The 26,203-nt window shown below is 42.1% G+C and overlaps 1 protein-coding gene and 1 pseudogene across 2 annotated transcripts in view; both read left to right on the top strand.

Annotated features, from left to right (window-relative positions):
• The window catches only part of LOC147611378 (uncharacterized), a 74,732-nt pseudogene extending 59,868 nt beyond the window's left edge, over positions 1 to 14,864 (top strand). Inside the window, exon 2 of the transcript XR_015263744.1 lies at positions 14,744 to 14,864. The product of XR_015263744.1 is annotated as an uncharacterized LOC147611378 (transcript). The remainder of the gene's footprint in view (positions 1 to 14,743) is intronic.
• Positions 8,373 to 12,789, top strand: LOC147611379 (uncharacterized). The gene is made up of 2 exons (XM_086784446.1): positions 8,373 to 12,100; positions 12,190 to 12,789. Exon 1 carries the CDS (start codon positions 9,102 to 9,104, stop codon positions 9,720 to 9,722), a length of 621 nt encoding a protein of 206 aa, XP_086640572.1. The 5' UTR covers positions 8,373 to 9,101; the 3' UTR covers positions 9,723 to 12,100; positions 12,190 to 12,789.
• Positions 14,865 to 26,203: the final 11,339 nt, after the last annotated feature.

The following is a 26,203-nucleotide window of genomic DNA, read 5'->3' as shown; positions in this document are numbered from 1 at the left end:
GCCATGTTTCCAAACATACCATTATGCATACCGGGCTGCATGCCCCCATACTTATTTCCTTGCATTCCAGGTTGCATGCCCCCAAACATGTTTCCTTGCATTCCGGACTGCATACCACCATACATATTCCCTTGCATACCAGGCTGAAAATTAGCTCCCAAAAGTCCCTGGCATACCCATGCCTCCCTGAGGATAACCCCCAGTCATAAATTGGAACACAGAGCCACCACCAAAATAACCTGGATGCATAGACTGCTGAGGAATAGATGGCTGTCCAGAAAACGAACTCTGTGAGTTAGCACCAAAAGCATGTTGCATGTTCGGAAACTGTCCAAAAGATGGATCCCGTGGGAAGGCACCACTATGACCCTGAGGTAGGTTCTTAGAACGCACCTTCTTCTTCTTCTTTTCAGGCTCAGAACGGGATCTCATAAATTTAGCAAACTTCTCACTTTGTGTGAGCTGCATAAACACATCCATTACACCGGCCAAACGATTTTTAAACTGAGCATCATCTTCCTCTTTACTAGGCATATCTTCTGGCTGTGTTACATCCTCTTATTGTTCATCATCTGCAGCCTCTTTCTCCTGCAAGAATATCCTCAGATTCATTTCTCTCAGGAGAGGTCTCTTGTTCTTCCTCTTCATGATAAAAATATTCATCTTCTGTATCAGACATGTTGCTGAATTTTTCAGCAATGACTTTCCTCGAGTCAACCACGAGCTCACCCCCTTAAGAAAGTTGATGATGGGTCCCGGCAACGGAACCTTGAAACCGGCCTTTGGTAGAAACCAAAGTGCGGTAGACTAGCAGTCACCCTTCCACTTGTAGTCGAAATAAATAACAAATTTAACTGGAGCTAGAATGCCCCAAAACTGAAATGATATCGACACCTGTTGGCCCCAAAGCTTGGTGCCCCTTTCGGTATTTCTTTATTCAAATTCAATGAGATGTAAAACTGAGTACAACAAAACCAGCTAGGAGAATAAACCTGTATGTCCAATCTGGCAGCCCTCAAGACCTCTTAGCATAGAGGATTCACACACAGATCTGTGTCCCACAAAAGCAACACACTGTGCTTCCCTCTGATCAACCATGACCATTCAGCAGGGCAGCCTCGAGCACACATCTGGCATATTCTATGAACATGGTCTCACAACTCAGTTCACACATATACATCCACTGTCCAGTCTCTGTTTCCACCCTTCAAACTGCCATACCCCTCCTCTCACAAGGGGCCAGATGACACAACTCTGCAGCAGACATAAGCCAATGGAAAGAAAGAAAGATGGACAAGTTCAGAGCTTACCAATTCAGTGCGTGGTTCTGCACCCGTGGGACCGATTGTACCAGTCTGTGCTTGCCAAAAACTGTCTGTACTTTCCTCCCTGCAACCACTTGACTAATGCACCAACTAAGCTCTGATAAAGCACCACCTGTAGTTGGAGATTCAACGCCTGTTAATGTTCAAGACTAAACAGAACTGTTCCTGCCTATACCTGTTCGTACAGGTCAGCAGTACTTGACTGTACCTGTCCCTACAGGACTGTACGGACTGTACCTTTCAGTCGCCTGAATCTGCCCGCCTGCTGTCTGGACTCTGGTCGCCTGCGCCACCTGAACCAGATGATGCCCAGTAGACTGTACCTGCTGTTGTACAACAGATGCCGCCTGTACTGGCTGTACGGAACTGCAGCCACCTGCTCTGTTCGTACAGTACTGTCTGTATTGTTTTCAGCCTGCTGTCTGTACTTGCAAACGCCGCCTGAGCCAGTAACTAATAGTACTGCAGCCGCCTGACTGTACGGCCTGCAGCCACGTGGTCTGTACGACCTGTATTTAGTAGAGCTTGGACTCTTGACAGCAAAACCAGCAGCCCACACTCTTCAACGCAGCTAGTCGACCAGGCCCTCTTCTCCTCCACGCAGGTTTGCTTACACGCCTCCCAAAAAGCAAGAGAGAGAGAGGGGGAGAGATGAGAGAGGTGTGTAACTCCAAAAGTGGAGTTGCCCCTCTCTCCAAAAATATCCTAGGCCCCTTACTTTAATATTCATTAAAGTTCCTAGGGGCCACTTATGCCTAGGGGCCACCCATGGATAAAACATTAAAAATATTAATGTTATGGTCCCCCTTCACATTTGAAGATGTCCACACCTCATCACATTTGTCCGGACACCCCAAATATAAATCATTTAATATTTATTTTGCTCAGCAACCACCATGCCCACACTTGTGCTGTTCCATTTTCACAGGGTCATGATAGGCACTTGCTTTTATTGCCCAGTTTGATATTGCTTTCAGTGATGAGGATTTCACTCAGAAATCCATGATCCGGCATGTAAGCATGTTCATGAAAGGCACTGCTGCCCATTGGTGGCTCACGGAGAAGCTCTCACCGAATCCTATTAGATCATGGGAAGAGTTCAAGGAGAGGTTCTATGCTCAATTCTTGCCTCCCAATGCATTGAATGAGATAACAATGAAGTGGGATTGGGTAAAGCAAAATGAGGGGGAATCGGTAAATGCATATGTACAAAAGTTTTGGAAAGTGCTCTTGGAGGTGTCTCCATTTATGCATGTCACCGAGACGGAAAGGAAGAGAAGGTTTCAATCGGGATTACAACCCGTGTACAAAGCGGGATTACAAATGTATCCTCGTCATACCTTACACCAATTAATCGCAGCCGCCACCGCCACCGAGCAATTGGAACTCAAATTGAGTCGATCCAATTGTCACAAACCCCTATATTCTAGGGACATGCGGATGCGTGTCAGGCCTAGAAACATGCGGATGCATGTATGTATTATACCTGGGCATGTGTATGGATCATATGAGTGGATGCATATGAGTCCAAGGACATGGCAGGACATTTGTGGACTTTCGGGCGGTGCCCGTGTGGATTCCGGCCATGCACACATGGTGTGTTATGATGGCAGGCGGAATATTTTCAAGTACAAGAATGATGATAGGTGGTTCTCCAAGTTTACATGTGCACATTGCATAAATGATGCATGCCATAACTTTATTTTACTTTGCGTGACATTGTCTTGCTGCCTGGACAATGCTTGTTATTTTGGCTTGTGAAGTCCGAGGGACCGGGGACGCCCGGGCACCTTGTGGACGCGTGTGTGCACACCTGTTTGGGCCTAAAACTGTGGGCTTATGAGTTTTGCAGGTGGTAAGTGCGTCCACACTCAATTTACAGCTTATTTCATTTACTACCAAGGTTTATTGGTTTGCAGGTCCACACTCATTAATAAGTGGCCGGACAACTTATAATGCGTTCGCATTTGGTTGGACCAAAATTAATGAAGTCCGGACAACTTATGGCCATTTCCCATTTGGTTGGACCTAAACTTATACAAACAGGACAAATGGAGCACTATGGGCTGGACACCTACCTGGACACCTTATGGGGGACACATGTCAGCCAGTTTGTGCACCCACCAAGCCCCATAGGTGGCACTGGAGAAAGGCGCCTCCTTCAAGAGGCCATTTGGGCTGTTTTATTCATAACTCAACACATTGGAGAGCTGGTTGAAGCTTTGGGAGTTGCTACAGGGCTGGTTGCTTGCTTCCCGGACTCACACAAGCTTGGATATCGATCCCCACACTCTTCTAAAGGGCTGGTTGGTAAATTTCAGACCTGTATTTTCTGGTTATTGCGAGTTTTGGGCTGGTTACAGGTGTCCAAAGTCAACTTGGACAATACAGGACAGCTCTAGGGACCTCCACAGGGCTATAGGACCCTTTACAGGTGGATTTCTCGCGATGGAAAGCTGCTGTTTTGGACTGGTTATTGCATAAAACAGGCTGGACAGCAATGGAATATGTGAGCATGGATGTGTCTCAAGGATTCCTTGTGTAACAGGTGTTTAGGGCAAGCATTGGGGACACTTGCTCGCGGAGAACACAGGTTTCTGGATCAGTTTCTCGCGTGGAAACAGGGCCTAAAGATCCATTTACATCTTGTGCAGGGCGGAGTACCTGTGAGGATTGTGATACTCTTGTGCAGGGCGGATGTACCTGTGAAGAGGCTTGTGCAGGGCGGATGTACCTGTGTGTAGGGCGGATGTACCTACAGATTCTCTTGTTTGAAATGTATTCATTCATGATGTATTTGGAAGAATCAGGTGCAGGCTGGTGGTGAATCCCCAGGCACCCGTAATCTTGTACTTTGCAGACTCTTTTGGTAATATAACCTAAAGGGGGGGGGTCAGCCTATCATCGGCCCCTTTATGTGGTGTACTGTCATTTTCAGTTTTGTGGTTGTAATGCTCAAGTGTTAAGTGCTCAGAATCTAGTTCACATTTATACATTCCAATACACGCGTCCGCCTCCCGTTACACCAATAAGGCTAAACCCTCATTTCAAGACAAAGAGAGGGCTGTCCAAAACCTGCAAAATGATGGACAGCCACTTAAAAGGGACCAAAACCAAGCCAAATTAGGTCCAAAAGCTGAAAATAAGTTTGCTAAAAAGCGCCCTTATAAGCCGGCAAACTTTGGTCTTAGTGCTGTGAAGAAGGAGCAATATATGCGTGAAGGCAAATGCTTTACTTGTGGCAGCACTGAGCACATGGCAAGAGCATGCCCAAATAAGAAGAACAAAGCTGAAAATGCTAATGTACCGAAGCCTAATGTGCATATGGTTCCGGATGTGCATTGAGCACATGGCAAGAGCATGCCCAGATAAGAAGAACAAAGTTGAAAATGCTAATGTACCGAAGCCTAATGTGCATATGGTTCCGGATGTGCAGGGCAACACTTCACATGATAGCAAAGATAGGGTTGTATGCAAAGCTTGGGGACAACTCAAGAATCAGCCCGCTTTGTTTATGTTTGATGATTGTGCAACGGAGAATTTCATATCCACTCAGATGGCAGCTGCTTTGGGTATTGAAGTGGAGGACATGCGTCCTCAAATTGAAGCAGGGGCTGTCTTTGTTGGTAGAGAAGTGCAGGTCATGCCTATTTTTGGCAAGTTGCGCATACACATTCAAGGCTATGTGGATCATGAGGATTTTCTTGTGGCGCCTTTGAATGGCTGTGATGTATTGCTTGGAAAGCCTTGGCATACACGTATTGATCCGTGTGCAAGGCTTACAAGACTAACAGGATCACCTTCATGCATAAAGGCTGAGAACATGTAATTGATGCTGGTGAAGAGGGTGATACCATTCCCCTTGTATCTCATGTACAAATTAAGAAAGTAATGAAAAAGAGTATTTTTGCGTACTTGATTTTTGTACGAGATCCTGTTGAGGAAAATGATGTACATGTAAACACTCTTTGTAATGATAGGCTGAAATTTTTGCAAGAGCACAATGATTGTTTTGCTGATGAGTTACCACCTGTACGACTGGAAGATCATCGCATTGATCTTGTGCCGGGTAGCTCACCACCTAATAGGCCAGCCTATCGTGTAAGTGCATCCCAAAAAGAGGAGATCATGAAGCAACTAAATGAGCTTCTTGAGAAGGGTTTGGTTCAGCCAAGCTCTTCCCCATATTGTTCACCCGTCCTCTTAGTTCAAAAGAAGGATGGATCCTTTCGTATGTGTGTGGATTATAGAGCTTTGAATAAGCTTACCATCAAGAATCGGTTTCTGATTCCACGCATAGACGACATCCTTGACAAGTTGGATGGATCGGCATGCTTTAGCCGAATCGATCTCAAGAGTGGATATCATCAAGTGCGTGTAGTGCCTGAGGATGTACACAAAACTGCTTTCAGGACAGCATTTGGGCTTTATGAGTATCTTGTTATGCCTTTTGGTCTTACAAATGCCCCGGCTACATTCAATAGAATGATGGATCGCATATTCCGTGGGTACAAGAAATTTACAGGTGTCTTCTTTGATGACATCCTAGTCTTCTCGAAGACCGAAGAAGAGTATAAAGCTCATTTGGCTATTGTTTTTGAAGAGCTCCATAAGCATAAACTCTTCATAAATGCAAAGAAGAGTGAGTTCTTCTTGTTAGAGATACATTATCTTGGGCATATTGTGTCCAAAGATGGAGTGCGGATGGATCTTGCAAAGATTGATGCAATTCGGAATTGGCCCGAATTGAGTTCGGTTCATGAGATCCGTAGTTTTCTTGGATTATGCTCTTACTACCGCAGGTTCATTCGGCACTTTGCATGGATTGCTTCTCCTTTGCATGATTTGACAAAGAAGAAGGCCGTGTTCAAATGGACTAATGTAGAGAGAGATGCATTCCTCAAATTGAAAGATGCAACTACTCATGGTCTAGTGTTGATCATTCCGGATTCGCAAAAGCCTTTTTGTGTGGAATGTGATGCATCTGGAAATTGCATAGGAGTTGTCCTTAATCAAGAGGGACATGCCGCGGCTTATGAGAGTCGTAGATTGCATGATGCAGAGCTATCTCTTGGCATTTATGAGAAAGAGCTCTTGGCTGTAATTCATGCACTTACTATATGGAAACATTACCTTCTTGGGGCTGATTTCACTGTGAAGACAGATCACCAGAGTTTGAGGTATTTTCTTACTCAAACTAAGTTATCAGAGAAGCATATGAGGATGGCCAATTTCCTCTCTATGTTTCATTTTCAGATCTTGCACACCCCGGGAAAGAAGAATGTAGTGGCCGATGCATTGTCACGAAAGCCGTATGTAGCAGCTATCTCGGTTGCCTCTCATGGGGACTTGTCTACCATGCGTGATTTGTATCATACGGATGCTGATTTTGCCACTATTTGGGCTGATTTGATGGCTGGTCATGCACATGCCTCATATGTGATCAAAGAGGGTTATCTCATGAAAGATAATTGCCTATGTGTGGTGTCTGACATGAGGCAAAAGGTTTTGGATGAGTGCCATGCTCCTCCATATGCTGGTCATAGAGGCATAATGCCTACTACGCACATGATTGAGCGGTATTTCTTTTGGCTAGGTATGCGGAAGGACATAGAGGCACATGTACGTGCATGTATTACTTGTCAAAAGGTCAAATTTGATAGGAAAAAGGCACCAGGTTTGCTTCAGCCATTGCCTATTCCCACGCAGCCATGGGAAAGTATTACAATGGATTTCATTATGGACTTGCCACGTACCCAACAGGGTAATGATGCAATTTGGACAATTGTGGATAGGTTTAGCAAGCAAGCTCATTTCTTGCCGGTCAAAAAGACCATCAAAGCTGAGCATATGGTTAAAATATATCTTGCACAAGTGTTCATCATGGAATGCCGAAGTCCATTGTGGGGGATAGAGATCCCAGGACTACAAGTCTCTTTTGGCGGGTCTTATTTGATAACATTGGTACCAAATTGGACTTCTCATCAGCTTATCACCCTCAAATGGATGGGCAAAGTGAGGCTGCAAATTCAGCTGTGTTGGATCTCTTGAAATGTTATGTGGCGGATCAGAAGTCTTCTTGGGAGAAGTACTTACCCCTTGTGGAATTCGCATACAACAACACAATGCATGCATCTACGGGAAAGGACCCGTTTGAGATTGTTTATGGTAAGGTGGTTTTGCCACCCATCCTTCGCACAAAGGATGAGATATTTGCAGTTGATGAGTATGTAAGAGACTTGGATATTGCTTTTGCTCAGGTGCGGACAGCCATTGCAAGGTCACAAGACTAGCATAAAAAGGCTGCCGACAAGCATAGAAGACAATTGGATGTTAAAGAGAATGATTGGGTATTGCTGAAATTTGAGAAAGCAAGACTTGCAAAGAGGCATGGCAAAGAGGGTGCATATCCTAAGCTTGCAACCAGGTACTATGGACCTTTTCGAGTGATCGAGAAGATCAATGAAGTGGCTTTCAGATTGGCATTACCTAGTCCTTGGCACATACACAATGCTTTTCATGTGAGTCTCCTTCGCAAGTATGTAGGGCCGGAGCCCATTGAAATGGTCATTGAGGATCCACCACAAGTGGATGAGCTTGAGGAGATCTTGCAACCAGAGTAGATTGTGTATCACAAGGAACGCAAGCTTGCTGCAGGCAAAGTTGTGAGGCGTTACCTTGTGAAGTTTAGGAACTATCTTCCCATTGATGCTAAATGGGTAGATGAAGAGTTCTTCAAAGATTGCCCGCATGTGCTTCAGACATATTTGGATGCATTTCAGTTGCGGACAACTGTTTAGAAGCGGGGGAGGGGGATGTCACCATTTGGCCACCCGAATGGTTCACTCTTGCTTTCACACTATGTGCATATTGGATTGGTGTCCATGGCTTATGGAATGTGCCTATGCTGTATAGTTGGATATGATATTCCACTGGGACTTGATGTTATCATGCCCGGAATATCTGGAGGACTTGGCTTTCCGCTGGGACTTGTGCCTTTGTGTACATGCCCGGAAACGCCTGGAGGATTGGCTTTTCACTGGGCTAATCAGAGGCATTGATGGGCCATGGGCTTAGCAATGACCTAATTTACAAAACTCTAGAGCAAACCTCAAGCCAAAAACGCCTACAATGCGTGCTATATGAGCTGTGGTATGAGCCCTACAATGCGTGCTATGAGCCCTCCAATGAGCTGTGGTATGAGCCCTACAATGCATGCTATGAGCCCTCCAATGAGCTGTGGTATGGGCTGGCCAGTTCGAAAGCTAGTGAAAAAAGCAAAAATGGCATTAAATGTCCAAATCTGGCCCAAATCTCCCACAGATTGGCTTGAAGTCGACCTATTCTACACCACAAGAGTAAACCTAAGCTCTAGATACCATCTTAAGAATTTGTGGTGCTCATGCTAGGTGACACAAGTGGAGGAGAGAGAAGACACAGTCATACAAGAAATCTCTTGCTTATTAAATTGCTTACAAATGCAATTGGGCTCTACTCTCACACCAATTGTGAAGAGTTCCCATCCTTTAAATAGGAGGAGGCCACCCCTTTGGGGTGTCTTTACACACAACCTTAATTTCAACCATCCAATATTGTGCCCGAGACTAATGGTTACAATGCCTATATTCTAATATTGCATATGTACATGTTCCTGAGATGAAGTGAGAACAAAGTTGGATCCAAAGGCAAAGAAATGCATCTTCATTGGTTATGATATGGAGCAAAAAGGTTATAGATGCTATAACCCTACCACTCGTGAGATGCGAGTAAGCAGAGATGTTGTCTTCGAGCGATGAGATGAGTAGCTGGTACACACTAGTAGTGAAGGCAACAGAAGATGCAGATGTAAGAAGTGCTGATGTTGCACCACATGTAGAGCAACAACCACCACAGGTGCTGAGTGGACCTAGGGAGTCCTCGAGCAGTGGATCCAATGTTAGCCCATGGTCAGGCAGGTTGAGGAATGATGCAGATACACATGTATCAGGGAATGGGAAGGAAAAGGTAGATCAACCTTTTGTGCCTAATCTGTCAGCAGGTCACTCATATGTGGATGGTGACTCTAATGGCTCTAAGCAGAGCCTTGATGAGGAGCTTAGCATTCTGTTTGTGGTTACTCCTGGTGTAAGGAGAACCAGGACTGTTTTGAGGACACTTGGCAGTGATCCAGGTGTACGTAGGTCTACGAGGGTTAGATACCATGTTTACAGGTTGAGATATGATGGATATATAGCTGATCATTATGTTTACATGATGGTAAAAGCAATACAGGAGGTTGAGCCCACTTGCTTTGGAAATAAGAAATGGGAAGATGCCATGGATGAGGAGATGGCAGCATTGGATGCAAATGCAACATGGGAGTTAGTGCCTTTGCCTAAGGAAAAGAAGGAAATTTGATGTAAGTGGGTGTATAAAGTCAAGCACAATGCTGATGGTTCAGTGAGCAGGTACAAGGCAAGATTGGTTGCCAAGGGCTATGCGCAGACTTATGGCATAGAGTATGAGGAGACATTCAGCCTAGTTGTAAGAATGGCAACTGTGAGAGCTTTCATTGCTATGGCTGTGAAGGGTTGGTCTTTACATCAAATGGATGTATAAAATGCTTTCTTGCATGGTGATTTACAAGAAGAAGTGTACATGATGCAGCCACTAGGTTATGAGAGTGATGCACATCCAGATTTTGTGTGCAGTTTACACAAAGCAAGCACCCAGAGCATGGTCAAACAAGATCGAGGAGTATCTTGTTACCATTGGATTTCAGATATCCAATGCAGATTTTTCACTATATGTGAAAAAGACAGATAGAGGGATCATGCTATTAGTCATCTATGTGGATGACTTGATTATCACTGGTGATAGTGATGCAGACATACATGATGCCAGGATGCTTTTGAAGCAGAAGTTTGAGATGAAGGATTTGGGTGACCTCCTGCAGTATTTCTTGGGCATAGAGGTGGTGAGATCACCTCATGGCATTTTGTTATTGCAGAGACAGTATGGCTTGGACATGTTATCCAAGTATGGTATGACAGGCTGTAAGCCTATTTCAGTGCCATTGGAGCAAAACACAAAGCTTTCCGCAGATACAGGTGAGCTTTTGGAGGACCCCACTACATACAGACACATAGTGGTAGTTTGATCTACATGACCATTACAAGGCCAGACTTGAGCTATGTTGTTGGACTTTTGAGTCAATTTATGCAGGCCCCTAGGAAGCCACACTTGGATGCAGCTAGATCCTTAGGTACATAAAGTCCACAGTTGATTATGGACTTTTCTATGAGATTGGTGCAGAGATACAATTGCATGGGTACACAGATGCTGATTGGGATGGTCGTATTGCAGACAGGAGATCTACCAATGGTTTTTATGTTCTCATTTGGGAGTGCTGTTGTGAGTTGGAGCAATATTTAGCAACAGTTGTCTTGTCGAGTATAGAGGCAGAGTACAGGGGTGATGCTATGGTAGCTTGTGAGGTAGCTTGGTTTCAAAAGCTACTTGGTGACATGGGAGAGCCCATGGATAGGGAAGTTGTCATATATTGTGATAACATGAGCAGCATAGAGTTGGCTGGTAACCCAGTATATCATGCTAGAATGAAGCACATTGAGGTGCATTATCACTTTGTGAGAGGGAGAAGGTTCTAGTAGTAGTAGGAGATATAGATCTGGTATATGTCAGCACAGAGGATCAGGTGGCTGACATCTTCACACGAAGGCATTGGGCACAGAGAAGCTCCACAGGTTTAGGAGCTTACTTGGAGTGTAGGGTGTGGAGTTGAGCTCGAGGGGGAGTGTTGAGATATCGAGCTCAATTAGTGCTACGGTGAACATTGATGACCCGCCTGGGTGATAACTTCTGCATTTACACCACTGGCATGATTGGTGAGATTATGGGTGATATGTGGCCAGTGGGATGACAGGCTGTGTGACAGCCATTTTGGATTACTAGAGACTGGCATAGTTATAGCGCCAGCTCATTTAGTCGGGTTCACATTATGGACCGACCCTTGTATGTTGTAGCAGTTGAGTACTAACCTATATAGTGTGTACTCGTATCTTTATGTTATGTTGGCTGAGTAGAGAAGAAGAAGATAGAAGAAAATTCAGCTATCTCTCTCTTGTATCTTGTTCTCTCTTGTGTGTGTGTGTGTGTTTGCTTGCTAGTGTTTGAAGCTCTCCCTCTCCCCCACATTCTCTTTACTAGTACATTGTTTAAATAGTTTGAAATGAGAGGGCATACCATGTAATGAGTGATACTTTGACTTATCCATGCCTTTGTCATGTTTTTTCCAAAGTTGAGTAGTGCCTCTTGCAAAGGATTATTGAACTCTTGTTTCCAAAGTTTTTTATCACAATAGAAGAAGATTTTATCCAACACTTTCCACACTTCTTCTTTTCTAGTTCTTGCATAGCCCTCATCTAGATGCATGATCTTTGTTTACATTGTGAATTTGCCTCCAAACACCATATTGGATTGTAGAGCCATGCTTCTTGTTAATTTTTCCTATTGTACCATTGAAAGTTAGAAAGCATTGTGCTTTCACTCCTCCAATTGATGGCTTGGAAGGTACCTGGTGGCTGTCAGTTGATCTAGCCCAACAGTCTTTACATTTCCTCCATGAAGCCCTATGGTTGAAAGTATCTCCTCTCATTTTGTTATATTTTCCTTGTATAGATCCAAATCTTTCTCCGTCCATGCAAGCTCAATGTACAAAGAGATCTTCTCAATAATCCTACAAAGTGCATCAAGTGTGCATATATGCACTCTTAATGGTATATCAAGTTTGGGCTCTAAGCTTGTATCTGTTGTTCTCCCCTTTTAGGTTCCTTACACTGATTTGATTTATCTAATGTTGCGACAGGATCCATGAAATAAATGCATGGAGTCTTGCTAGTTGGGCCCTTTGTAATATTACATGCACTAGAATCTTCAAGTCACCAGCCATGTGCCATTCCACCTTGAAACTTCTAATACCATCAACCTGAAGACTTTCTTATTGTGTTTTGGATGGTTCTTGGAATATCTATGTGGTTAAAATCCATGATAATATATTATGATCCTCTTTGTCAACCTGCAAAAAAGGGCTAGTGACCAATATACCAAAGGATCCATGCAATTTATGCTTAAGTCTAAAAGTTCTAGGCACAAACCTGGAAGCATCCAAGCCACCAAATGTTATTTTCAGATTGAACATTGAAGTACCTTTCACTCCTTTTGTTTATGTTTCCTTCCTTGGTTAGTGGTGGGGATAAGGCTTGGTTCATCAGTGTAATGGTTACCCTTTCCATTTTTTTCTGCTTCACCACCTTGCACTCATTTAACTTTATGACAATTTCAACACACTATTTGTCTCTGATGGTGTGAAATTATCATATTTCACCATTTTTTTTGTAAAGTATGTAAATTATAGAAGATATTATTAGAATAATTAAAGGAAATGGTTCTACTTCCTCTTTTGAACCATCCATTCACATGATCTGTCTCTCCTATAATCTCTGCAACAATCTTGTTCAAATTGTACCTTTCTTTTCTTACGTGAAAAGGTTTTGGAAGTATATTTGATGCAATCTCTTTCCCTTTTAACTTTGAACTTATTACATGATAGATTTGTGTATACCTCCTCTACTTATTCCACAATCATCTGAATTTTTTTGGATATCAAGAAGATTTACTTGGTTGCATTATATCCCTTTTTATACCTTCAGACTTGTCAGCATCCATGATTGATTTCGCTATTTCGGAAGAAATAAATGAAGAGTATTGTACCCGAGTTAAACTTGGGTCTGTGCTCTTTACATCCAGTTGCACTAGATTCCTAAAAAATAAATTAGAAGTTTAGTATATTAGAGACGAATGATGTTCCGAGAATGGCAGAACAAGTGCCATAATAGCAAAAAATGGGGGTATATACTATTTTTAACCTCAAACAGAGTTAGATTGGAGTGGTCATGGGATCATTTGTAAAGATTATGTTAGCATCTCCGTTTTAAGTATCTAACCTCCTGCCACCATAGACATTCCAGTGAAAAGTATGAGAAATCTCCAGGTGCAGTGTCAGTCTCGCGGGAATGGAAAATCGTTATCAAGTTATTTTTCTTAGGATTCTCGTAGTTCAAATTAAAGGCAAAGTGCATTGTATCTATATTTTGGATTTTTCCTTCGTTTTTTATGGGCTCACTGGCTCATGGACACTAGAATGTGAACCCTAGAGTGAAGTGTCCATATAACTCAAGAATGATAAGAGATTAGGTTACCTTGTGTGAGCATTCTATTGAGTTAGCCTAGCAAGAGTGCTCTAGAGCACCAAGCTTAAGCTTGTGCGAGCATTCTATTGAGTTTGCCTTGCAAAGAGAGCACTCTAGAGCTCCATGCTATCTCCTTGCCACTCTATCTCTATCATTGATGCCTATGAGCTCAAGCTTCTCTATGCTTGATGCCTATGAGCTCAAGCTTCTCTATGCTTGATGCTACACTTGCAAAATAAAGAAGTCTCTTACTCTCTCTTGTCTTAAATCTCTATGTTAATCTAAGAATTGTTGAATTATCTTAAGCTTCTTGATTTATGTGTATGTGTCGCTTATGTGCTGGCTTAAATCAATGAAACCCTATTGATTTTCTTGCCCATTACATTGATTTGGCTTTCTTGCATTGAAGTTGATTGTGTACACGAATCCTTGCTAGATTTAAAGTAGAGTTGTAGCATGTTGGATTGCTCTTTGCTTTAGTTGCTTAGCTTGAGTGATTATGTGTATGCTTAAGAAGATGGAAGAATGGATGTTAATGTGGTGCATGATTAGCATAAGGTTGATTGTGTGGAATAGGGATTGAGAGAGAGAAATACTTGTTTGTGTGTATGCATTGCTTGAGAGGTGCTTGCCTTGTGGAATCCTATGTGTGTGTGCATGTTGAGTGTGTAGGTTGAGTAGCGCATTCTCCCATTTTGAAATAGCCTCCATGCACTAATCCAGGTTAAAGTTCCTTGGATCGATAGGAGTTGAAAAACTCTATGGTCGACTTGGGTTTTTACTTTCCTCATATTATAACGCAAGGGACTTGAGGGTCTTCCATTGCTGTCGAGGAACGATAACCTATGGTTAGTCGAGTGCCAACAAATCATTTCTACTCACCTTCCTTGTTAGCTTCATTTGGTTGCAAAACCGGCAAATAGGTTTAGATACAAGCATTTGGTATGTGGTCCCAAGGGCATCGTGTGGCCAAGGGCCGTGATTAGGCTAATTATGGTAGATTAGAAAGAAAGAGTTGAGTTGAGTATAAGTGTGTGGAGATCTATTTCACTCTACTTCTTTGGCAGCGGTGAGACTACTCCCACATCCTTACATTTATACATTTAGTAGTAGATTAGGTAGAACATGTGCTTGTGGTTGTGTGTTGACATGTTTATGGTCATGTTGCAGGTAAGGTAAGGGCCTTTGGAGGCCACATTTATTTCTTATTATTCGACATTTTTGGCCCCGAGGCCTTGAAAGGCTATTGATGATATTTTGGGTAGATTAGGGGGATCGTAAAATGTCCAAAATTTGTTCTAAGAAGTGAGTAAATTTTTTTCTAAGAAGTGAGTCACTTCTTGGCAAGAGAAGAACCATTTTCCGTTGTGCTTCACGTAGGAAAAGGCAGAATCCATGCCGGGTTGTGATTTTATTTTTTTGAAGATTTGCATGCACATAAGCTCATCCATGCTGAGGTGAATTCTCCAAGGACCTTGAGGCTCCGTATGTGTTGTGGTTGGAGCAATTTTGAGCGGTGTGTGGGGCTGTCATAGCACCTCCCAGTTTCAAAATTTCCATCTTGACAGAAGGGCTGATTGAGCTAAAATAGAAGTGTCAAGGGACAAGCCAACCCAATAGGGTATTGACCAGTGTCAGAAACGCTGTAGCGGAGCGCGGTGTCAAGATGGCAAATTTTCAAAGATGGCGATTTTGAAAATCTACCTAGCAATTTGCATCTTGCCCTATTATATGTTGCCGCGGTAGTGTATTGACTTCCAGATTTGGCCCCTCTACCGCACAAATTTAGCTCAGAAATTGTCAAAAGTTGCACCAACTTTAAACCCACATTTTTCCTACAAAAGTTACTCAAAAAGACCTAAAAAGCATCCCAACACTTTGCACTTTCAAGGAAAAACGCCAAAAAATCAAAAGAAACAAAAAAGGACTAATAATACATATGAACTTAAGATCTAGACTGCATCTTGGTGCTGATCTGGGATCAATAATTGCATCGAGAGTACCTAATTAGGGCAGTAGTACAAGATCAGTTGGGAACTTAGAAAGTATTCACAAGGACCTGTCTTTCGAATAATATTCGGAATCCCAATCACATTGACACGAAGTGAGATGTCTTCACGAGATTTCTCACGACACAACAAGACTTGAGACCATCCCAGTTTCAAGATATGCATGGTCCATCTATGTCAAATCTAGGGAAAAAGCATATGAATCCATTTAATGATTCACCTATTGAAATGGATTTTGATGTAAGGCTAAAGTTTGAAACAACTAATGTGCATAATTCTCTCATTTACATGGATCCTATAGGGAGATTCTTGGTTAAAATTGCAGATCATTTGACACCTTTTGACCCAAGGCCGTGTGTCAACTAAAAATCCATTTAATGATTTACCTATTGAAATGGATTTTTATGTAAGGCTAAAGTTTGAAACAACTAATGTGCATAATGCTCTCATTTACATGGATCCTATGGGGAGATTCTTCGTTAAAATTGACTCCTTTTGACCCAAGGCCATGTGTCAACTACCAAGTGTTGAGATTATGGTACCTCCTACAAGAAACTAACTAGTATAATGACACACTAAGCACACACTAATCACACCTAATTAACTCAAACCTATGGTGGATGGTGCCTAAGTACACTCATAGTCATGAGTGTATACATTAGACTCAAGCACAATTAGGTTACAAGATTAAGACTCAAGCACAATTAGGTTACAAGATTAAGACATGTACTCATAAAGAGGCTTGAGATATGTGCAAGTACTTGTACTTCCATTTCTTAAAAATGACCCCTTTTGTATGGGTAGAGTACATCTTTTCTTGGTCCTTGCATGTGGGATAATCTACTTTTGCCATATGGCTTCCTCCTCACACCTACTCACTCCATACCACTACATGTGCTCTATGGCACCACACTTCTCAATACCCCCCCTTGGTTTCATATCTCTGGGCTACTCAAGGTGGTCAGATGTGAGTTACAATAGTCATTACTCTCCCTGGGTGCTCAACTGGCTACTCTCAGGTGGTCGGGTATGAGTTACCACAATCATTACCCCCCCTGGGTGCTCAACTTGCTACTCTCAGGTGGTTGGGTAGATACACACAACAAATAAGGTGATAAGATGGGTGTCTATCCATATGGTGACCTCTCTTTTACAACAAATGGCTAGGGTAGTGGTGGTGGTTGCCTCCTTTCTGTTTAGAAGGGCTGATCTTTGGGGGTCTCTTCGTACTTGGTGGTCAAAGTAGTCCCCATAAAGTTGCCTTCGCTTTTCTTCAATTTGCAATCTTCTTCTTTGTGCCCAAACTTGTTGTAGAAGTTACACTTATTCATGTTGAAAGTGCCCTTTCTTGCCACAATTATGACAGTTTAAATTGATTTTGTTGAACAATGCATGCTCAACAGTGCTATGATTGCTTCCTTTTAATTCTCTCTCCTTATCCAAAAGAGAGGAGAAACATCCGTCAAATGTTGGCTCTAGTAGATTCTTCAAGGTTGTGACAAGTGCATTGTATTCCTTTGGCATGCTTTTTAAGATTATGGTAACTGCATCTTTATCTTCAATCGTAGCATCTATGCCATCTAACTGGGTCATGATGCTTTTCATTTTACTAACAAAAACTGAGCCAAAGATTCATTAAAGCTCATTTCTATACCATAGAACTCAATCTTTAAGTGAATTTCTTAGTTCTTTGTCTTAGCTCCAAACACGAGATTCAATGTATCCCATGCATCTTTTGTGTGTTCCATAGAGTCAATGTGATAACTAAGCAGGCTTGCATGCAAATATAAACCAATGAGTAACAATGCTTGCTCATCTTTTTCAACCCACCCTTCACTCGGTACTTTCGGCATATTTTCCTTAGTGACTTTCCACACAATTTTCTTATGCATTAGGAGGTACTTCATTTGTGTAGCCCAAGTGTGGAACCCTTCCCCATTGAACTTCTCTACATTCAAAGTGATGCTTGTTGATGTTTCCATAATGAGAAGGTCTTACCAATACTTCTCTACATTCGAAGTGATGCTTGTTGATGTTTCCATAATGAGAAGGTCTTACCAATGCTTATGATGCTTCAATTGGCTGTGTCTATTCTCATACAACTTGGCAAATGTGGATGCTTTAAACAGGATGAAATACAAGTAGTGCGTGTGCTTCCAAATTCTATTTTTTTTAATTTTAGAGCTTCTTGATGATAGCCCCAATGGAAAATTAGTGCTCTTGATGTGTAAACACAATAAATACAACTCTACTTACTCACTTGTATCCCTAATTTCACCTATTTTTTGCTAATTACATATTAATCTTCTTGATTAGTCTTAATCACAGTTATTAAATGAGCTGAATCTTGGAGCTTCCAATTGAACTTGTGCAAGAAAACATTGAAGGTGGTTTTTGCATGTGGATGTTGCACTTGAAGAGTAAAAGAGGCCTGTATAGAAAAGTTCAACTCAACCTTTAAAACGGTCAAAATTCGCTGATTTTGGGAGACTGTAGTTTAGCTTGCCCCAACCGATATACATCATTTGAAGATCCCTTTGGTAAAGCTATAGCTTATAACACGAGGTACCTTATGCTAGAAGGGCTTGGCCCAATTTGATGCACGGACGGAGAACTGAGGAAAAAACCAGTCGACAAAGCTGCACCGTTTTCTGCTTGTGGAGTGAGAAACTTGCTATAGATTAGCCTAAGGTTGAGCAACACTCTCCTAAAAAATCTTGGCTAACGGTTGAGAGGACAAGAAATGCTAAGGATTTGAAGTTTGGGCCACAAAGAGAAAGAAAGAATAAGATGAGAGTAGTAGCTAATTAGGTGATTAATGAAGAGATTAGACTAATATGAGTTAAGGCTAAGCTATGGGAAGCTCAAGGAGAGAGGGAAGGCTCGAATACCATGTTGAGATTTTGGCACCTCCTACAAGAAACTAATTAGTCTAGTGACACACTAAGCACACACTAATCAGACATGATTAACTTAAACCTACAGTGGATGGTGCCTAAATGCACTCATAGTGATGAGTGTATGCATTAGACTCAAGCACAATTAGGTTACAAGATTAAGACTTGTACTCTCATAAAGAGGCTTGAGATGTGTGCAAGTGCTTGTACTTCCATTGCTTGAAAATGACCCCTTTTATATGGGTAGAGTACATCTTTGATTAGTCCTTGCATGTGGGATAATCCACTTTTGCCATATGGTTCCTCCTTACCTACTCACTCCCTGCCACTACATGTGCTCTATGGCACCAAACTTCTCAACACCAAGAGGATTCCTACATGGGCATGGATGGAGCAAGATACTTGGTCACCAGGGAGCCATGGAGTGTGGACAAGATGGATTGCTGAGTTGAATCTAACTTGTCAACAAAAGATGCGACTAACCTTGCAATTAAGGATTTAGTGTTTTTGGATTTGAATGATTGTTATGGGCTACCACACCTCCAAGAGGGAACTCTACACATTCACCTAATGGATGGGCAATAGATCACAACCATCATAGGGTACTTACCAATGCTTCAATCTCGAGTCCCTTGCCTCCAAGCTCGCTTGTCAAGCTCTATCTCCACACTGTCATCGTGGCGTCTCTCACACCATCACATAGGCCAATCATTCTCTCTCTCTCTCTCTCTCACACAAGCATAAGTACACAAGCATGAAAGAGGCACAATGCTAGAATGCTCTCACTCCTTCAATCTCTCTCAAGTCACAAGGGAAGAGCTCTCAATAGCACAAAGGGATTGTGTCTTTACATTATGAGGAGAAAATGACTGATATACATTTGGCCCTTATTCACACTTGGGTGCCCAAAACTTACTTATACTAGGCCTTGGGTGACCAATATCTCATAATGTACAACCTTTATAGTGCCTTTTCATGACATTTATTAATTTCCTCAATTGAGCATGATGTTGTTAATCCAAAATGGGATTAACATCCCCCCCTTCCTGATGTAAGTTCTGTCTTCAGAACCTGTTACCTAGGTCGGAAAGCCTAGTCACAAACTCATGGTCGGTAGAAATTTTTCCTGGATTGGAGCTTCCAAATGCTGAATGTGATGTCCAAAATCCAGTGTCCACCATGTCTTCAAATGTAACATGCATGTATGCTGGAAGACATCGTATCAGTGTACAGCATGATACCTCTATCCGACAGCCCTTGATTCATGTCGAACTTCAGGTTCACTGCTTCAAAGCCATCGTAGGCTTCTTTGGTTTGATCTATTAGCACCACCAACAATTTTGCATTACTTTGGATTGAAACTGAGGGGTTGTTAGAGGGTCTACCTCTGGGATTTCCCTGATTTTGACATAAAGGAACCTGATTACTCTGGAAGGAAGGAGCTGGAGTCTGGAATCTTGGTCCTACCCTACAAACCTTGATCCAAAAGGAGTTGGGCAATCCATACTGCGATGTCCAAATCCTTGACAGTTATAGCATTTCACTTCTTTGTTCAAGGGTGGAACTTCTGAAGTTGAATTCCAGGGGATTGAGTTCTGGAAAAAGGACCTTTCTTCCATTCTGGAACTCTCCATTTTCTAAGATTGACCTTGTTGTCTCTTAGGCGGTGGAAAGTTGGAATCACCTTCCGAAGCTAGAAATCTTTTGATGGTGTTGGCTTTGGCGGGACCTTGACATCAAAGGCCTTGGTGAAATCCTTCGCCATCCGCACTGCTTCGGCCATGGAAATTGGCTTGGAATTCTTCACTAGGACATTCAAAGGTTCATTCAGTCCTCGAATGAACCTGGCCATCAGGTGTTCCAGCGGTGGCCGAGTACTTGAGGAGGAGAGCAAACGCTTGGTGATACACTTCAATAGTTCTGCTCCCCTGGGTTAATTCTAAGAATTCATTCATCTTGGTTTCCAAAAAGCCGGGAGGACAGAATCTCTTCCTTTGGTAAATCTTAAGATCATTCCATGTTTGGGTGTTCCGATCCAGACGGTTTGTCTCGCAGTGGTTTCTCCATGCCACTCTAGCTGTTTCTACTATCTTTAGCCTTGCAAGAGCCATTTTACTCTTCTCATTGTACCCGGTGACATCGAAGTATTCTTCCATTGCTTCGATCCACTTCTCCATAGCCTCACACCCAAGTTTTCTCCTTCACCCTTAAAAGGTCTAGGCTGCGATCTATGAAGAGTTTTATGAATATCCGGGTCAAGCTCTTCCTCATCGATTTGGGGATTAACATTTCTACCACGACAACCTCGATCCATGATCCTATCAATACGAAAATTCTTGTTAAGTTCCTTTTTCCCAAATTAACCAAGACGCTCAGGTGAAAGGATCACTTTATTTATAATTCAAATCTGACTTTAGATCCAACTGATTCTGGGGTTCTTTAGATTGGTCAGCCCCCCACAGAATCTTGGGATAAAGATCCCTTCTACAAGAAGAACATATAGAACTCATTATCAGGAGAATAATTCATTCATATTCTTAACACAATAATGGTCCATCAGACTAGAAATTCCATCTGCCAGTGAACATTCCTCACGAAAATTTCAGTTATGCAAATTCTCAATTTGTCATCCCTTAATTAGATCCACTGGGTCAAAGGTCAAACAGCAACAATCTGTCAGCACAATCCACTAATCTCATAGTGATTTGCTGAAGTCATAATCGTCTTCCAGTTACTAACATCATCACTAGGATTTGTCCCATTCATCCTCATTGTGGCTTTGTTCAACTTATCTTCTTTCAACCAGAATTCAGAAATCATCATCTTTCAATCAGAATCCAAATCAATTCAACAATTCTCAACCAAAATTCAAAAATCATATCAACCAGCATTCAAATTCATCCTCTAGATAGTATGTTTGCTTATAACTTCAAGGTCTTAGATTTACTTGTATATATTGTCAGTAGATATATCCATGGTATATACGGGTAGTCACGGTGATGACACGGAAGCGGTATAGCTATATATGCCTTTATAGAGTGTCACACTTCCACACACTGATACAAACACACCCAGAACACTAGCCCCAAGAGTATGAACAAAACTTTATTTCAATACAAGTCTTCGTCTTTACAGAGTTGAACATCCATTACATCCTCAGAACCATCTTCATCTAGCACCCATTCATAATCAGCCCACTCCCCTTCATTGATATGAACTATGACTGACCAGTACCCTGCATCACTCTCAGAATAAACAACCTCAAACATAGAAGCATCTTCAAGATACAGTTCTTCGATGTTTGGACCAAACTCCAGGACAAGATACATATATGAGGTGGGCTATCCTCAAAGCTTTTCTTCAAGTTTACAAAACCGTAATTTCAGGACAGCAACTATTACAAGCATGCATTGAAGAGTTCAGTTCCAGCTTTGACTTTTTACACAAATCTTCCCAAAAAACCTGTCCAGTATGCTCTCACACAGGAGATTACATTCAGTATACAATTCAGCTCCAAAACAGTCCACAAATCCTGCATATAACTGTCTCTAAGCTTCTCAAAACTCCTTCTGTTTTACCCCTTCTAATGCTGTTTTGCTGCAGCCAATTTAAAAATTCAGAAAACACCTCTTTTCCTGTAGCTCCTGGCCTGCAACACCTTGGGAACACCTCCACAAAATCAGAGCAACCATCATCATCATAATCATCATCATGGCCATAGAATGCACCAAGGTCCTCAACCCACAAGGGCAGCAATACAGTCGTAACAAAGGCCCTATGGCAGCCAACCCTTGCATTCACAGTCAGACAAAACTTGACCACTGCAGGCCTACTCTTAGCACTCCACAGTCTCTCTGATTTCATGGCTAGCATTGATTTTTACATGAAGTGAGAGGCTAATTATCAATAAGATCATGACTAGAAGTAGTGTTGTGAGAGAGTTTTCTATTCAGGCAACGGGGGTGTATCAAACCAAAGGACTAGCGAATACTCTCTCTCAAAGAAGCAAAGGAGTTGCCACTGCCTTCTAAGCTGCCACCTTCTTCAAAAACTCCAATAAACCAGCAACTTCATAGGGAAAAAGAAACCTTGCAGCACCACATCCACTTCTAGAAACATCCCGACACTGCAAATAGCCTGTGTGGTAAGTGTTTGGGGCACTGGTGGTACACTGAGACAATAGCACCACGATCTCAAGAAAAACCATCAACACCTCATACAGCTGACCCTTTCACCGTTTCAGAGCAGCAACGAGCAAGTCCCAAAGCTCCACGGCTCTAGCTTAAAGAAGGGTGTCTCCCAGCCAACTCTGCAAACCACCATATCACAGAAGGGCACTCTCTTGTCCTCTTTCCCCTCCAGCTTCCACACCAACTCTACTGCCTCTGAAAATTTCCAGCGTGGCCCATGCAGGTCGCCTTTCTTCTTCAGGTTCTTGACTCTGGAATCTTCAAGTTCCCTTGCGATGGAGATGTAGTACTTCAACCAGCTCTCTCTTGCTTCCCTTAGCCTCCTACAGCGAATTCAGCAGCCTCCTATCGCCATCTTCTCTCCGGGCATCCGTAGTAGCAAGCCCACTGTCGACCTCTTCTGCGTTCACAGCTTACAGCACCTCCAAATTCAAAAAAAACACAGGCGTCTGCTTCATCGTCGCCACTTAAAAAAAACTCCCAAATCGACTCTCCACGGCTCCAAAAACGGGCAAGTTCTCCAGGAGGCTCCCTGAGCTGACACTTGGCATTGGCCTGCATGCCTGCCACCTATTCAAATCAACTCCTGCATGACACATAGGTGCCCAATCACATTATCAACATCCATCACACAGTCTACCTTAATCCCTCTTCAAAAACCTTGGAAATTGTGCCAAAATCTTTTTTTTTTCTCTTTACTTTCCCCCTTCTGTACAATAAATTTAATTTCAATCAAAACTTAAAACTGACCCAAACTGTTTACATATTCCTGAAACTCTTAGTATTCTGCACAGTATATACACATCATCAGTCTCTGTTTTTTGTCCACACATATTTGGCAACCCCCTATTTCTGCTAAGACATTCATGTCGAGCAGCTGTACAAACAGGGATGTAATATTCAGATCTTCCTCTGTACTCTCCACAACCTCCTGACATGCATCACAAGCTTCCTGATCTTCTTCTTTCAAGGCTAACATCAACCGAGCAAAATATTTCTTTAATCGCAGACCATTCACCCTTCTTTTATGCTTCTTTCCATTTAAATCAGTAAGCTGATAGCTTCCATTATCAAATTTTTTCTCAACTTTGTATGGACCTTCCCACTTTGTCTGAAATGCAGTATGAAATATACTGTCCAGCTTGCTATTATACCTGAGAACCAGATCACCTTCAATTTCTTTTTGCTTCACCTCCTTATTCTCTTTTTCTTGTCTCTTCAATTGCATAGTGGCATAGTGATCAAAAGCTAGTTCTCTGTCTAATTGGAATGTTTGCAAAGCCAATAATCTTTCTTTGTAACAGTTGATAGGTTCATATCCTTCTTCAACCAGAAACTTCAAAGCTGGAATTTCTACATCAATAGGCATGAGTGCTTCTTTCCCATAAACTAAATGAAATGGTGAGAATTGTGTACCAGATTTCACCGCCACTCTGTATGCCCATAACACACGATTCATCTCTACATCCCGATTTTTGACATGACTTTCTGTCATTTTAGTCATCATCATCAGCTTAAATTCACCATTGAATTTTTCATTCAAACCATTGCATTGAGGGTGATAAGGAGTGGTATACTTGTGGTTGAGGGTGATAAGGAGTGGTATACTTGTGGTTGATGTTTAGTCTTCTGCATAAGTGGTCAACTACCTCTCCTCGAAATTCAGGACCGTTGTTTGATAATAACTCCAGAGGAATACCAAATCTGCAGCATATATATTCATACACAAAATCAGCCACTTCCTTACTATCTACTCTCTTCACTGCCTTCACTTCTGCCCATTTTGATAGGTAATCCACTGCAGTAAGCATATAACACCTCCCTCTGGCCGTCCTGGGAAATGGTCCAATTGCATCCACCCCCCACCTCTCAAAAATGTCATATACCAGCATGATATTTCTCGGCTCCATTTTTAAGATTCTCTTCCCCCATTCTCTAGCACTCATGGCAAGACCTGCACCAGTGTTGAATATCCTTCTGGATGGAAGACCACACATAACCCTCCAGTAATATCTTCTGCAAAGTGATCTTAAATGCATAATGACCTCCACAAGCTCCCTCATGATTTGAAGATAGAATATGATATATTTCTTCCCTCCACCAGGGAATTCTTCTCAATACTTGATCAGCTCCTTGCATGTACAATTCATCTCCAATCATGACATAATGCTTACTTTTCCTTATAAAATGATACTTTTGGCCCTTTTTGAGCTCCTCAGGCAAGCGACCTAAGAGTAAGTAATCCACCACCTTAGACAGGTATTCTCTCCCTCTGTATAATGGCTCTTCAATTTTTGCACTCATGTGCAATATGATTGTCCTCCCGCCGCACATGTTGAATACTCCATGCAATAAATTGAAGCAACAGCCTTCTAACATCAGCCAGACATCCCTTTAATCTCGGATTCTTCGCCCGCCAACTACCCAAGACTTGCTTTACTACTAATAGGGAATCTCCTTTTACAATTAGCTTCTGAATTTTCTGTCTTAGAGCAGCCTGTAGCCCCTTAAACAATGCTGCGTATTCAGCCTCATTATTACTTTCGGCTTTCAGACGTATTTCATCTTTTAGAATCAGCCCGCCGCCTTCTGAATCGTGGATTATATAACCCCCGGTGGCCTGATGTATACTTCTCTTATACGAACCATGAAAGAACAAGACATGAGCTCCGGGAATGATAATTTGTTCCTCTTTTTCTATTTTTGAATCCACTTCCTTCACCAGGATCGGGCCTTCCTTATATGTCAGAAGATCTGCCAGAGTTGCCTTGCAAGTATCTTCAATCAAAAATGAGAAATCATATTCTTGAAGCTCCACCAACCATCGCATCATACGTTTTGAGAGCGAAGTACCATTCACCAACTGAGGGAGAAGAGTATAGTTCGTCAGAACCACAAATGGTCTCATCAGAAGATATGACCTGAACTTCCTGTAAGCATATACCAGACTTGACAAAACCAATTCAGCCTCTGTATATTTCCTCTCTGCTTCCGTCTTCACTCTACTTGCATAATATATAGGTTTCATGTATCTTGACTCATCTCCTCTCTGCATTAAAATTGCTCCAACCACATCATCCGGACCAAAAGATGGATTCACATAAAAGACCTGGGAGAAATCTGGGGCTTTTACACTAGAAATATCTCCTTCACTTTCTCAAACACTTCCTCGCATTCTTCATTCCATTGCAACGGTTCTTTCTTCATGGCCTGTTGAAGAGGATAAAGCAATTGAGATACTAAATGAATAAATCTTGCCATATACTTTACCTTCTGGACAAAAGTCTGCTTGGATGTTGATGGTGCAGATAATAAGATAAGAGCTTTTATTTTCTCTGGATCAGGTTCAATTCCATTTTGAGATATCATATGGCCCAACAGCTTCACTTTTGAACATCCTAAATGACACTTTTTAGGATTCAACTGTCCACCTCCATCATCCATTTTAGAAAATACTTGCTCCAATTTATCGCCATGCTCTTTTTGAGAACTATATACACATATATCATCCAAAAAAGCTCTCACAAAATCATC

The sequence above is a fragment of the Cibotium barometz genome, chromosome 47 (genome assembly GCF_041138505.1).
Source record: "Cibotium barometz isolate CiBa-2024 chromosome 47, ASM4113850v1, whole genome shotgun sequence".
Lineage (NCBI taxonomy): Eukaryota > Viridiplantae > Streptophyta > Polypodiopsida > Cyatheales > Cibotiaceae > Cibotium > Cibotium barometz.
Note: the sequence above shows the minus strand (reverse complement) of the source record. Positions and strands in the feature narration are given on the sequence as shown.